This window comes from Diadema antillarum, unplaced genomic scaffold (assembly GCF_040938485.1).
Source record: "Diadema antillarum isolate AM-2024a unplaced genomic scaffold, OU_Dant_1.0 seq00001750_RagTag, whole genome shotgun sequence".
NCBI classification, from domain to species: Eukaryota; Metazoa; Echinodermata; class Echinoidea; order Diadematoida; family Diadematidae; genus Diadema; species Diadema antillarum.
In genome coordinates, this window is record NW_027272432.1 from 137077 (window position 1) to 153213 (window position 16137).

Sequence of the window (16137 nt, forward strand, 5' to 3'; positions counted from 1 at the left end):
CCCTTTGTTTACAAAACCAACATTTTATTGGGGGAAAAAATCCGTATTTAAAGTACACAAAGTATCTACAGACAAATGGCATATTGGCATACTGAAATTTGGTATCTGGAAAGTCTGCTTTGTAAGTTTATCTTGTATCACATCCACAAGGAACTGAGGATCAATTTACAGCATCTACAGTACATTTAAAAATGTTTCCCTACTTACAATGTACACTATTACAGTTACAGTTAAAATCTGTCAGTCTTATGCTTCAAGACTATCTTCCTCTTAATGGGCTGGGCATAATATTAGATATAATTTCCCTTCAAAATACATTGTCAAGGCTCGAAATTGAATTCATACAATCTTTTTTCTGTTCGTGTAAACAATCTTTCTTTCTTTTGTTATTGTTAGCAACAATTCTCTATTGGTCCATTCTGAAGGACTGGAACTGCCTTAAACAGTTGATTGCAGTCATTACCACACTGTCCCCTGATCAATGCTGCCTTGAGAAACGCAACTGAAACTTTCTCCAGGAGAGTCATTCAGCAAAGTACGCTGCACAAGGAAATGCATTCACTTTGGACTTGCCTCCACAACAACTTACACCCGCATAAATGTGTGGATATATTCTGGTCATTAGCAGGGATTCTATGGTGCAATGGTTAAATTCATAAAGAGACCGCCATTTCTCTTAACAAACTCCAATCACAGTCTCGTCAGTGATCCATCCAACCATTTCTTGTGGTATATATGAAAAAAAAAGTTCACATACTTGCATAAGTATGTGCTTGCAGATGTATTTTCTTCAGCAAGTTTGTGTGGATTCTAAAGGCTCCGATGATCTTCCTATTTTGTTTGACCAACAGCAAGAAATTTTCATGTGAGCTGAGCTTCTAATGCTCGTCAACACTAATGACATTACACAAACTGTAATTTACGTACTACATCTTTGGAGTCGATGTGTCCATCTCTGTCATTATCGAGGGCAACTTACTCATGAAATTACCTGACATTTTACCGTTGCTACCTCTTTTAAGTATTATGTGAAGATAACCACCCTCTCACCATCAAGACAGGCCACATGTACTTGCATCAAGGGGATACAGAACCAGCTTGAGGTTTGTGATAGCGAAGTCAAGCTGTGAAAAGCATGCACATGCTGGCGAACAATTTGAGTCAGCCTGATGCTCTGCCCCATGCCTGGATGCCAGATAAGATATCTACCTCTTATAACCTTCATACATCCACTTTCATCATACATCATCTCACATGATTATACATCTATTTTTTTTTTTTCTGTGAAATGTGGTACAATCTACAAATATAATATACAGCACTCAAATACGCCTGTGAATGGTTACAGAATACATGCCCATTTTATATAGAACTTAAAATACCAACAACAAAAAATGAAATTGCACAAATGCAGCAGCTTATCATTTGGGGAAAAAGTTGAGGTATCAAAAGAGAGAATGAGAGAGAGAGAGAGAGAGAGAAAATGAAAATATTCCAGCTCAGGTCATGATATATTCCTTGTTTACTACAAACAAAACCAGTGAACAATTCAGACTGGATTGTGAGAATTTTTCTGTTTTCATTATAATAAAATCTTGTTAAGATGGAAAAAGTAACTATAAAGTGAAATAACAACAATTTTACTGGTAAAAAAACCTCTCGTACTATAGAAATCTTGTTGTACATGTATGTCCATTATAGCATTATTCACCTGTACACAATAATGAGCAGTGTACTGTGAAACGAGGAATGTGCGTATGCATTTAAATTTCGCAAATTTCGCCAGCATTCGCGAAATTAAGATGCACGCAAAAGTTCTTGCCTACACAATATGCATTGGACGCCACTGGCAATTCGCAAAAATTTCATGCTGCGAGAAAGGTCTTCGGCTCCAATTCGCGAAATTTTCACGCTGCGAATATATCGTGTTTTACAGTATAAAGAATCAAGAACTGAATGCAAAGGTGTAGGAGCTTTTGAACAATGCATTCATAGATACGTGGAACAGTCTCGTCAAACTCAAAACCTAAATATATATTTCCATTTGACTGAAGTCTCTGGATTCAACACTGTGATGGTGATTCCATCAACCTGTGATCTTCCGTTCCAACGGATAAACCCATTCCTCTCACATGTACGGTTTAATGATGTCTAGTACTGGATATATGTGACCAATTTTGGACCAATACTGTGATCTATTTCACATAGCAATAGGGCAATTTGACTGGGGATGGGTAGGGTTTATAGAGGAGAGAAGTGAACTCAAATTCCTAAGATCAAATTCACTACAGAACAATATCCTTCCTGATGAAAAGGATGTATGTTGAAAGTCAACAAAATTTTAAATGCAAACAAGAAATGAAGCGTCTTCAATCTATACCATGGGATACACATTCTGCACTTAAAAGCAATCTGTCTGGAAAACTGAGAAAAAAACCCCAAAGAATGCAGAACAGCACATGACTAGTCTCAAAGGAATTCTATACTGTATACCCAGGTCCAGTATGCATGTTATTTTAAAGCACCTTAAAGGAACTACTAATATGCAATGCAAATGCATGTTGACTTGTGTTAATTCATGATACCCTCAACACCACTTATAATTTGTATATGGCCAAATGAATATCTACATACTTGCCGTGTATTTCATAATAATTTTTGACTATTTTTCTTCAGATTACTTAGATATGCCCACAAAAAAAACCTTCCAAACTAAGATTCTGCCAGTTTCGTCATCTGTCAATCATTGTTGAAGTACTAATATGATTAACAATAAGACATTGAAATGCACTTTCATTAAACTGAGCATAGTAACTTACATATTTCCACGTTACTAATACGACTGACAAAAGATTTGAACATACTCAAGTAATCTGCAGAAAAACAGCAGAAAAATTACTATAGAATATGTGTACTGTAGATACATGTGTTTAGATACTCACTTAGCCACAAAAGTGATATTAAGGGTATCATAAATCAACATGATCATCAACTTGCATAAATTTGCATTACATGGTTCCTGTAAAGCATGTCCCTTCACAAGATTTTGTATCGACACCAACGGCTGCCATGAATTAAGTTGTTGATTGTCTTGAGCTGCACAACCTCAAGAGTGATATGGTTGACAGGGAGTAGAGAGAAATAGGTTGGATGCTATACAAGGTGTCACAAAACATGTTGACTTTTAATATCACGAATGTGAAATGCATTTCAGAAAATTCTCGCATGAACCATGGCTTCTCTATGTGCCATGCACCTAAACTTTGAAATACTGTACCACCACAATATCTACAACACTGATTAAGAATTTGTGTGCAAGCACGCAGTATGTCGTATTTCTGCAAAACACTACGCTTTACTTGATTCCACTGTATTTTCGAAGTTTGCTGATTTGCCACACAACAGATAGTGTGATTTTGAAAAAAATTCCATCCTTCTCATTTTTGCAAATTATTTCTGCAAAACACTACGCTTTACTTGATTCCACTGTATTTTCGAAGTTTGCTGATTTGCCACACAACAGATAGTGTGATTTTGAAAAAAACTCCATCCTTCTCATTTTTTTTTTTTTGGAGAAGATTTTATCATCATTATTACCCTGTATTTGGACTCACTACAACTCATAGACACACAGCATGATCAAATTGGAATTCCCACGATACGACTGACTTGGCATTGCTCTTAACATCAGAGCTATCTCATAGAGTGACTATCCTCCATTCCTGTACAATTCAATGTGAAACTGAAAGTTTTATAGTCAAATTTCTCTGTTGACACAATTCTAAAATGGCACGGCCTGCAAGTAGGTCACGTCCAGGCTAATATTTCACAAGTTTTCAGGGTAAGCATGATCACAAAGACACAACACACTCGTGAGATCCTTGTCAAAATATTATTAATAAGTCTCTGACATCATCAACACTACAAGAGCTGACCATCCTGTGAATGGGTGTGACCCTTGACCTTTGCCAGACACATCATTATAATTCTCCCAAATATAGCCCGACTTCTGATATTGCTTGATGATATTTGAGACAATGTTCTCTCGCAGCTCGGAGTACATCTGCCCAGCAGTGTCCGAGTACGGGCCGGGCACGTTGGCATAGTGATGTAAGGCACGTACAGCCAGGTAGTTCATGTTTATCCACACAGCCCCTCGCCAGTACGGGGGATCGTGTTCTGTATTGTACTTCATATAGAGAGGGTCTGATTTTGACAATGAGCGCAGCCCATAGCTGGTCCACAGCAGGTCAGGGTTCTTCATGTCTGTTAGTGTCTTCCCCAGTTTTTCTGAGCTGGGGTCCAGAATCTGCAGAAGAAAAGGAAAGAGACTGACATAGCCAAAGGAGTTGACAAATTTGTTCGTCGGCCCAGTTTTGGATTTGACGACACGCACCATCTCCTGTGGAGGAGGTGGGCGAGGTTTTCCTGGCACTGGTGGTGGGGGTCTGGGGCGCTCGAGCACTACACGAGACGAGTGGTTTCCAAAGTCACTGAACATCTTTGCCTTTGGCGACCAGTGTAACTTCTCAAGCAAGGCATTGTTGGTGAGAACTTGGTAGGTCTTCTCATACTCCTGATATGGTGCACCAATGGTCTTTCCAATCTCTATCATGACGCTAGATGCCAAAGCCATCCAGCAGCGCAGGTCGATATGACGCTCCTCATCGGATGGATGGGAGGCTCGTGGCGAATCATCCAACCCCGACGTGAGAGTCTTGGGATTTAACTCCCGGTTGGTTGTCGCATCCCGCCCCCTCCACCGGTACGAGGTGGGCAGTGGCCCCTGCTGTGTGGTGTTGAACCACTGAAACCACTTGTCCAGTCGCGGGTAGATGTGCTTCAGGAATGTTTGGAACTCCTCGTGGGGTATGACTGCCGATTGGCCTCGTAAAATGGACTGAAGTGGTAAGAAGAGTGTGGGTGGATTGGCATTGGAGTTGTACTGCACAACAAATTCGGCAGGCACTTTGCTTCGTGCTTCCGCATCGAGAATCTGTTCCCTTGGTATCCAACCATCTGCATTCATGAGATCCAGCCAATGTCCAATGATATCTGTGCTGATGTATGGGTCCCACTTGCTGATTAGAAGATTGTGGAATCCCTCATCCCAGAGAAAGCCCCTTGGAAAGAATGACCTAGAAGGCACTGCAGTGTACAGCGGGGCTTCCCAATAAGGCACTGGTTCAGAATTGTACTTGGACCGTACAACCGACCGACCGTAGAAGTAACCGATACCACCAATCATATTACTCAGAGCTGCTCTCGCAAAGCTGACCTCAGCTGATGAGTAACCAGCTTTTGTCAGGCCAAACTTTTGTTCAAAATTCTGATGGAATACATCACTATATTGCTGAATTAAGTTTGTCAATTCCTCTCCTGCAAGCTGAACTGCTCTTCTCTTATTGCTCCCTGACTCAAACACCACATCCATGATGTAGGGTGGCTTGACTGCCACATGATAGACTACAATATTTGCCTTCTTATCTGGCGAGGCTGCAATAGTCTGCGAATCTTCACCTACGAGGCCAATGAGCTGAGTTTTCTTCTTGTAAGTATAGTATCTCATTCTCTGTAGGACCAGATCTTTAATTGCATGGAGACCTGGAGTATAGGATGCCAGATATGTGTTCATCCTCACCCGATGTGGCTGAGGGAACTTGAGAGAAAATCGACCAAGCTCCTTGCTGATTCCTTCAATGCCTTGTAGCTGTTCACCATAAAGCACAGGTTCCAGGGTTCCCTGACCGTCCAGTGCAAAGTAGAACATGAGACCTAGCACACTTTTTTCATTAGTCTATAAGAGAAGAGAGAGAGAGAGAGAAATAAAAGATGAATAAGCATTGACACTGATACTCCCATATACATGGTATCAATATGCCCCATCTTTGTACCAGATCTGTGAGTTTGTAAGTTCCTTATACCAGGCCTTTATATTGGTGTTGTCAAAACAATTTAATGCCATAGAAACATTGGTGTACTATATGAAAAAAAACCAGAGAATTGTAAAAATGTAATTGAAAAAAGAGAAAGTGAAAACTGCTACAATAGCCAGCTCTAATAAGTTTGTTTCTTAAGCTAACTGCTATATAAAAACTGTAGGATTCTAAATTCTGAGTAGGTTTAAACACCTAGTTTCAAGTGAGGAGTTGACAAACTAAAATTATTTGTACAATACCCTACAACAAGTCATGAAGACCATCTTGACAAACAAATTTGTTTGCCATATGTTCCAGTACATGATGTCTTGATTCCTCGGAATTAAAAACATGTGAAACTCTTCTTACCAGGCCAAGCGCGAAAAATTAGTAGCGCGAAAATATCCACTTTTACAGTAGTTTCTATCCAATTATTTTGACAATAACTTATGGTTAAAAAAAAGAAAAGAATACAGTCATGTGAGCCCGACTTGTGTACCTAAAAACGTCCTTGACACCTATCGCACACTTACAGAATTCACACCATCTTTGTATCTAACTGATATGGACGCAGACCAGTCTCCCCCATTCTTGCCACCTCCTCTCTTGGCAAAAGCTGTTTTGATCTGCAGGGGTCCGTCGATGATTTCCTGAATTCCAAAGTTAACACCATCGTGTTCCAACCATCCATACCTCTCTAAGCCATCCCCTTGCTCGCAAGAGTGCCTAAGTTTGATATCTCGATTTGGTGCACTTGGATTCTGCTGGAACCACATCAGTCCAGCGACTGGAGATTTTGGTGAGCGGGTCTTCACGCCGAAGTACACACCAGGCCGGTAGGTGCCCCAGAATCGCCCGGGATTCCTGGCAGCCGAGCTTGCGTCGTCCGCTATGGTTCGCGGAACACTCAGCGGCGTTGTGACTGCTGATCGAAGAACATGCTGGTACCACATGTACATCAGCGGTACTAAAACAAGCAACGATGAAAAAAGAAACATGGTGAAGTTTCTCGAAGCAGATGGAGGTGCATCTTTGCGAGATTTGATCCCGTTTCCTTTTGAATTTTCTCGCGAACCACCAGGCTTAGCGTTAGCTGTAGAATCAGCAAAGCGCTGGCGAGGTGTCGCCTGTCCCGCCTTTCCTCCCCCTCGTTGACGAATTTGTCTCTGACCGCCTAAGTTTGCCATTGTACTTCTAAACTAGTCGTGCACCATGAGCTGTGGGTCATCAGACAAGTTGTCCTTTGTGGGCTATCTATATTGTTTCCTGTCGTTTCTTGACCTTATGACAGCCATAAAGAGCAGCTCTGGTCGTGTCCAAGCCAGAGAGTCCAAACACTTCACAAGATGACATCCGTTCATAAACCGAGCGGACTACGTGTACGTTGTACGTGGTGCATCCCCGTCGCTGTTATGTTGACGTTGAGTTCATGTGCATGCTGTGCATCTGTCGAGTGGCGTGAACTGGGTTTGAGCATGATTTTGGCTGCGTATGTGAAAATACAGATCAACAAAGTCTGCTAGAGAGGCTATTAGTTCATTCTGGAAGTGCTTGCCTGGGGTCCGTTTTCATGTTCAGTGTCATCACATACAAGTAATACTAAAAGTCCTTACATAAAGCTCAGAATGGCCAAAGTCGCTCATATACTAGTATAGCTATGAGAGACTTTGAGAGAGAAGTAATATCCACTCATAAAGTCTTTCATAAGTGTCTTATGAGCAAAAAGTCTCTCACATCTCTCACAAGACTTTCATGAAACGGCGGACCAACGAAGTGAGCGACGTCCACGCATTGTTTTGAGACCAGGAAGGGAAAATAGGAGAAAAATTATAGAGTAAAAGAACCAGAAATCCTTACAGAATTATAACGCTAAGACTTGTTTAAACGTCATAAGAGAGCTACATGGTATTATGATATCAGTTCAGAGATAACATCTACTGTAAAACACTATATTTTCGCGGCAGGTTATGGAAAGTACGTGCAGTGATTCGTTGTAAATCGCTTGTCGTAGATGACGCTCTTTATATTTCATGATTGTCACTAGTTGACCATTCTCGAAAGAGACTTTGTTCGACATTCGGGTACTTTGTACTAGGTATAGTACAGGTACTTCCAACCGATCTAATTCATCTGCGCGACCCGTGCATAGGTAGCTGTGTTAACATTCAGGTGAATCGCAGTATGTTAGTTAATCTGAACTTTAATTGAATAAGACAACAACATATGTAGTAAGATAACATTAGAACGGTGCAACTGGTATGATCAGTATTATTGTACATCAAACACAAGAAGGAGAGATCTAGGAATCTGAACTAAAGGTTTACAGAAAAATAAGATGATTCTGTAGACCACTTAAATTTTATTTGGATTGCAGTTACTGCATAGTGGTTTATATCCATTTGTCAAAATAAGAATAAAATTAATGACAATACAAGGTAATGCCATAATCACTTATCAAGTTAGATTTTGTGTGATATATATGAACAGTTTGTTCGCAAAAACGATAAATCCATATTTGCCAAATGGAGATATTTGCGATTAAAGGGAAAAAAATAAAGAGAATAATAAGAAAATTTTTGCTTCTTTTGACCATAACTTCAAAAATGTACCTTTATATGAAGAGTTTGTTTGCAAAAACCGATAAGTCCATATTTGCCAAATGGAGATATTTGCGATTAAAGGTCAAGAAAAATAGAGAGAATAATGAGAAAATTTTTGTTTCTTTTGACCATAACTTCAAAAATGTACCTTTATATTTAGTGACCAATATATCATTTAAAAGGTATTATTTTGTACTTTATGACAGAGACCGTACTTCAAAATCTTCAAAAATGGACTTTTTGGTTTTTGCGAACAAACTCTTCATATGTAGTGACCAATATATCATTTAAAAGGTATTATTTTGTGCTTTGTGACAGAGACCGTACTTCAAAATCTTCAAAAATGGACTTATCAGTTTTTTTTTTGCCAGTTCAAATTTGTTTCTTTACACTATTGGTATGTACAGTCTTAAAAGCCATATAAAGGCTTTCTCATGTAGATTCCCTTTTTCATGATTACATGTATTGTGTACTTTGTGCCGATTTGTACAGTACATATATCAATACTTTGTGTTAAGTTGTTTTATTTGTATTTTATTTATGTGTTTTTTATCCTTGTTGAATGATGGAAATGAAATGAAATGAAATGAAGTTGCTGACAAGTATGATTATCATATGATTTATTTATGACTGGTTAGAATATCAAGGGGAAGAATATAAAAGAAAAATAGATGGACGGAAATGATATATGTCACATGGTGATTTGTATATTATTGTTGCAATGGTGTATTCTAGTCTATTTCAAGTGGACATTTTCCATAGTTATATGAATCACTTTTAGTCACTATAATCGTTGAATAATTCAGATTGTGCGATCTAGCCTACTTGATAAGTCACTTTAATTGCTGCAAATGAAGAGTTTGTTTGCTAAAACCGATAAGTCCATGTTTGCCAAATGGAGATATTTGCGATTAAAGGTCAAGAAAAATAAAGAGAATAATAAGAAAATTTTTGCTTCTTTTGACCATAATTTCAAAAATGTATCTTTGTATGTAGTGACCAATATGTCATTTAAAAGGTATTATTTTGTACTTTATGACAGAGACCATACTTCAAAATCTTCAAAAATGGACTTATCGGTTTTTGCAAACAAACTCTTCAAATCATTGCATTAAGATGCATTCAATTTTACCAACTTACTCTCTAAAAAAATATCGAGTGAAAATATTCACTCTTAAAGGAGTGAATACAAAAAAGAGTGAATTTAGAGTGAAATTGGAGTGAATTTTTAGTGAAAATGTTTATTTTCACTCATTTTGGAGTGACCTCAAGGATCACTCGAAGATTTTGGAGTGATCCCTGAGGTCACTCTAAAACGAGTGAAAATTAACATTTTCACTTAAAATTCACTCCAATTTCACTCTAAATTCACTCTTTTTTGTGTTCACTCCTTTAAGAGTGAATATTTTCACTCTACTTTTTTTAGAGAGTATACCTCCACGCCAAATGTTTGAGAAATTTACAAAGTTTGTCAACATGTATGCTTTCAGATGCTTGTGCATGGGTATTATACTTCTCAAAGTTTTGTTGTTGTTGTTGTTGTTGTTGTTTGGTTGTGGATACATGATCCTGCTTTAAGTTTCAACATTTTTGCATCAATTAATGGCAGAAGTTGTTGGGGCTATGGATACACCTGTAGAAATCACCCAGACCAAAACCGAAGGCGCATTTTGTAATAAAAAAGGTATTTTCAAGATCTATTTTCATTGCTTTTAAATGTCATAAACAAATGATGATGTACAAGAAAAAGAAGAAAAAAACCCCACCAATACACCTATTTGTCTTTAATGTATACACGCACAATCACAGTGTGTATACTGTATGAGTTACTTGCAATTCAGACAGCTTGAGTGGGCATGTTTCCTATAATGCTGTCATAAATTTAATATTCGTAACAAGAGAGCAAAAGTAGAATTTTTCATATCATTTTCCCAGTGAGTGTGTCATGAACTTAAATTTTAAGTCACTTCTTTTGTATTGTATGAAGCATATTATTTTTCAACAGAAATTAAAACCTACACATTCATTTGTGATATTGTTTCACATAACAACTTTCTGAAAACTGACCAGGTATTTTTGGCAATCCCTCACTGAGATGGAAGTTAAATTATCAAATCATGATTTGATAACGATGAACATTTTGTACACGAATGAACATGAGTTAACTCTGTTTCCCCCTCCCACCACCTAAATCATCAATTTGGATATTTTCTTTTTTCTATAATCAGTGTCAGCGCGCACTTGAAGGTAGGGATAAAAACTTTTAAGACGATCCCTGCCTTAACATCGCTGTAGGTATGCTGTGGTATAATGGTACATATTCGAGGTATAAACATTGCAATTCACAGAGCATTTCTTGCTCTGAGACGAAGTAAACCTCTGTAATTGTTGTTGCAACAGGATCCTGAATAATATCTCTAACATTTTCATATCAGTTTTCTTGCCAGAATTGTGAAAATCATACATTTCATCACAAATGTTTTTCTCTCAGCTCGAGCACATTTTGACAGGTAGCGACTTCCATCGTGCTGCAGCTGATGCATATAATTACGCATGCGCAGTATGTGCTCTACCGCTTTTTCCCTTGTTCTCGACTTGCACCGTGGGCATGGGGCCGGGGAGAACCCGTGCCGTTGTTGTCAATAGCGCGAGTACTAAAATCGCGTCGTGTTTCTGATGCATGATAATGTATGCTGACTCGGCTGCCGCCGCATAAAGCCATCCACGGAGAAAAGCTGGCTGCTACATGCATGATAGCGGCATCGGAGGAGCCCAAAATGGCTTCTCAAGTAATGGCGGAATGTCCGAAAGTGGGCTCGATTCTGCCCGTGGAAGTCGAGCAGGCACTTCCAGATCTGCTGATGGTGACCTTGAAGTCAGGCAGCAGAGTTTTTCGAGGAGTTTTGCTCGATGCACACTCGGGGTAAGTGGCATTTTAGAACCGAAACAACCCGAGCCAATCGACAAAAGTAATTGGTGATGGCTGTCAAAACATTAGGAGCTGTCAAATTTGGTTTATCTAAAGTGTTTCTTTGTTTCAGCATAAAGGTTGTAGAACTCCATTTAGAACAGGAATAAGTTAATGTAACACCATAAAAGCCAGCTTTAGGATACTGTTACAGTCTTTCTGCTAGAATTTCAAAATTTTGTCGTAGACATGGTATTACAAAATGCAGCAAGAAAGCACATCCACAGACAGCAGTCTTTTGGTCTAGAGAGTAGACCTATTGACAAATAAACAAAAATGCATTTTAACTATTGATTTTTAGTAATATTTATTTGAAACTAGAGAGCCAATTTTAGTAAGCAGTCTTCTATGCTGCCAGACTTTTGGGTTTTTTGTGATGAAGTATTTACGAGATGATTTTAAATTACTATGTGTGCAGAATGAATTATATTCAACAATTGTCAGCAATTGAAGGGTGGCAATCTGCTGACACTAGTGCATTGCCAATGACCAAAACATAGGAGGCAACTTCAAAATGGGAATGAAAATGTAAAAACTTTTGATTATAAATATGCTTTAGATCGAAGTACTAAAGCAGTATCAATGATTATATGATCCCGATAAAAATCATGAGAGTTGCCTAAAACTGATGATCGAGGAGTAATTTATTGGGAATTTGATTTAGAGTCTTGTAGAAAGTTATAATGAAGTGCTGATGGTACATACTTTCACAAAAAAAAAAAAGAAAGATGTACCGGTATTTGTTTTGGTAGTGTGGCGGAGGTTATGATTGTATTATTTGTGACTAATATTTGTTTCCCTTATTTTTTAGATTTATTTTCAGACAGGGCAAAACTGCTTGGATCATCCCGTTTTGCTGACGCTCGTCACACTACAGACTTCTGAAATTGATTTATTTTGTACAGCAGGTGTACAGATGGGCAGTTTTTGTCTGCGTTCCACTCTTCAATTTTGGGCTGTGCATGGAGGCAGACACAGAGTGCAGAAACTACATGTATCATATCTATAGGCATCTTGGGTCGTAGTATCCAAGTCACACAGTTTCATATGTCATCTTCCAACAGTTGCACACTATAGACTTCCAAATACAGCTGCCACTAATGAGTAATGTTTCTTTCTTATGTTTAGCATATTGTGCAGTTTGTATTTGTTTTTGTTTCTTTGGTGTAACAATGCTTAAAACAATCCTTCAAGTATTTTGTGAGAATTTCCATTTTTTTATATTCTTTTTTTTTTTCACCTGACATTAGACAAGATATTAGAAGGAGACCAGTGTCTGGTAAGATTTCTCACCCTCAGGAAAAAAAACAAACCAAAAAACAATTAGTTCAGCTCTAGTGATGTGTCATATTACCAGAAGGAAGGCAGTACAAAACATGTAAAATACTTGATTTCTGTCAAAAATATTTAAAGGAACCCTGCTGTTTGTAATTATTTGGGAGCCAATTTTCAGCTTCTTCTTGAAAAAAGAAAAAATGGTCAAATTTGTCACCAAATGTGGTATGCATACACATGGGCACCTTGCTAGTCCCAGATGGTCTAAGAATCTCTTTAAATAAACAAAAAGTGAAACAAAACAAAAGCTTCTATAAAAGCAGAAATGATAGAGCTAAAATGCTATTGGTACAGTTACTGTATGTTCATTTGTGACTGCATTTTCAAGTGTGTTTATGTCCGATCCAATTGTGCCCCTGTTTTTAGCTGGGGGGGGGGGGGGGGGGGGGGGAGGGGACCAAGTTGGGGTCAACTTTCCCATTTTCATCTTCTTGAAACTACACAGTCGAATTTATCAATAAACTTGGCAGGCATTATCACTATGGTGATAGAAATGATATACACAAATGGACACCATGTCCCCCATCTCCCCCCCCCCCCCTCCAAAAAAAAAGAAAAAAGAGCTCTGAGTAAATTTATGAGATGGCATACTTTCATTTTATTTATTTATTTATTATTATTTTTTTTTATTATTCATGCAGGATCCAGGGGTGGCTTCTTGGGACTGGTACCTAATTTGGGCCAATTGTTTCATTTTGATCTTTTTTAAAGTGCATGGTCAAATTTTCTGTGACATGATATACAAGTAGACACCATGCCCCATGGAGGTCCCCAAAGGCCCCATCCCCAGTCTACTATGTTCTTCTTAAATGGTAATAGTCTGCAAGAATGCATAAAAGGCAAACTTGCGATACTTAGGTAAGCGCTAGGCCCCTGGGTCTCTTGTTTGAAGTTGTTTTACAGTATATTTGGGAACTCTTTGCAGTTTAAACTTCAAAGTAGCCATATACCAGGAATGGTTTAGCATATATTCTCTGATTATGCAACCAGCCCTGTAGACTTATTCCTGTATACATTGACATGTAGCAATGGGGTACAATTTTTATTGTATGTTTTTATGTCTACTCAAGTGATTCCCTTCTACTACAGTAACTCAAAATATTTGAATACTATTGGTAGACTGCAACAATAGTGATACTCAGTCAGTTCATCAATGCACATATTGAGTTGTTTTCCTATTCTTCACCACCAGGGTATGTCCACTGGGGATGCCAGATGCAACTAGTCTCGGTTCCAGGCTGAACAAAGAATTTGGAGTGTCGGTCACAGACACAATCATCCTCCCAAAGGAAGACCCAGGAATGGGGGATCCCGCAACTAAGGTGGAGAATTCCGCGCTGAGTTTTCGTCAGTCGTACTTCCAGAATATGCCCCTGCCGCCCGCAAGGCCCCTACTGTTTGGCAAGAAGGACAAGACGCCAGAAATCAAACCAAAGACAATAAGTCACGGAAGGTCGAGGCAGTTCAGGCTCAGACCTCGGCAACTGTTGTGCAGCAACTGTAAGGGGCCGTGCTCGGGGCCAAAGGCAAAGACTGCCCACAATAACAAACTCAACAAGGGTGGTCTGAAGAAAAGGAAAGCAGACTCCTCCAGTGAAGTTGTTGTGAGAAAAAAGCCAAAGCCAGAACCGAGGCCGCCGGTAACAAACGGTGGGCCAGCCCAGGTGCGTCCAAACCCGAGAGTGGTGCTTCCCTGTCCTATTAGTACTCCAAGGCCAGAGAGTAAGTCGTCAAAGAAAACCAGTCCTGCGATAAAGATCTCCTATGCAACTCCAGGCAAAGGCCAGCGGCTGGTTGTTCGCATACCGCCACGATCAAACAATTTTAAGGAAGGTTCAGTTTCAAGTACAACTGTGTCTAAGACCAAGAAGAGAATACTGACTGTACCTTTATCCCCTCTCTCGACTGTTAGTAAGCATAACATTGAACCTCAAAAGAGACCTCGTGTCAATGGACTGCACACAAATTCAACAGAGCACCGACGCATAAGGATCGTCAAAACTAAGGGAACTTATTCAATACCCTCAGACAATCTACCTGTCAGAACTTACGGCCCCGTACCAGTGGCACAGCCCAAGCTGGTCAATGGAAATAGCAAATTGACTGCCAATGTCATAGTGAAACCTATCTCATTGGTCAATGGATACAGATCCCTAGGTCAGACGCACAAGAAGGAGAGTTTGTCTGTCTTAAATGTCTTGCCACACCTCGATAACAGTGATGCTGCCAGCGATTGCTCTTCTGTTACAACTACGAGCAGGAGTTCTGGGAAAGGTGGTAGGAAGAAACGAAATGGGTCTCTCAACAACAACAACTCTGAATGTGACTTTGACTCTGATACATCCCTAATGGACACAGATCGCGGGAAGACGCTGAAGAAGGATGACAGCGTGCACAAGAAAAACGTCACCAAGAGCATCCTTCCAGGAGGACGGACGGTGTGCATCGGGGACATTGTCTGGGGGAAGATCATCGGCTTCCCGTGGTGGCCTGGCCGCATCGTCCAGATCATAGTCACCCGCAACCCTGATGGGAGCATCTCGTCGCAGGAAGCCCAGATCACCTGGTTCGCCTCCCGTTCCATCTCCTTCATGCCTCTCACCAAGCTGCCGCCATTTTTGGGAGAGTTCAAACAGCGCTATGACAAGAAGCGGAAAGGCCTGTACAAGGAGGCGGTCGCCCTGGCAACCAAGGCAGCGGAGGCACTGTCTAGTGAAGTACGCGAACTTCATACTATGTTTGAAACACCACTTACTAAATCCTAACACGAGGTGAGTCATAACAGCATCATCTACTAACCCATATATTTTTCATGCTGTCATAGAACCCACAAAAATATGAGTTGAGGAAATGCTAGCAGTCTTAGTAAATGTCTAAACCTGTCGTGTGTAACTATACTTTCATTTTGCTGTCATCGATCAAGCTTGATGATTATACTCACTTCTTTTGTTGTAAGTTTCTCCATTTAAAGCAGAATCTGAAAGCTTTTTAGAGTGTAAGGCCACATCCTGCTGAGGTGACCTGTGACCCCCACCCTCTCTGTCCACTGAGCTCCAGCTGGTTTGAGGCATGCCAACCGAACAAGAACTCTGTTCTTTCCCGAGGCCTGTTGCAGTAATGAAAGGTAAGAAGCTTGAAAGAAATCATCACACACAACTGTTACACAATTATATTACCAAGTCTGGCATGACAAGCATTTCTCTTTCGTTTTTGTCATTTGTTTGTATTTTCCTCATTTGTGTTCTGTTTCACCCCTTGTTTGTGTAAAAATGATTCAAAGCAGCCTTTAGAAAAAAAAGAATTAATAATGAAGTCT

At 39.6% G+C, this 16137-nt stretch overlaps 2 protein-coding genes across 2 annotated transcripts; one reads left to right on the forward strand and one right to left on the reverse strand.

Moving 5' to 3' along the window:
- Nucleotides 1-2544: 2544 nt before the first annotated feature.
- Nucleotides 2545-7271, reverse strand: LOC139712003 (mannosyl-oligosaccharide glucosidase-like). The gene is made up of 2 exons (XM_071623845.1): nt 6452-7271; nt 2545-5797 (listed from the first exon to the last, which is right to left on the reverse strand). The coding sequence occupies exons 1-2, from the start codon at nt 7103-7105 to the stop codon at nt 3896-3898; spliced, it is 2556 nt and encodes an 851-aa protein (XP_071479946.1). The 5' UTR covers nt 7106-7271; the 3' UTR covers nt 2545-3895.
- A 3917-nt stretch (nt 7272-11188) lies between these two features.
- Nucleotides 11189-15989, forward strand: LOC139712010 (PWWP domain-containing protein 2A-like). Its single transcript, XM_071623851.1, has 2 exons — nt 11189-11441; nt 14014-15989. The coding sequence occupies exons 1-2, from the start codon at nt 11209-11211 to the stop codon at nt 15584-15586; spliced, it is 1806 nt and encodes a 601-aa protein (XP_071479952.1). The 5' UTR covers nt 11189-11208; the 3' UTR covers nt 15587-15989.
- The last annotated feature ends 148 nt before the right edge of the window (nt 15990-16137 follow it).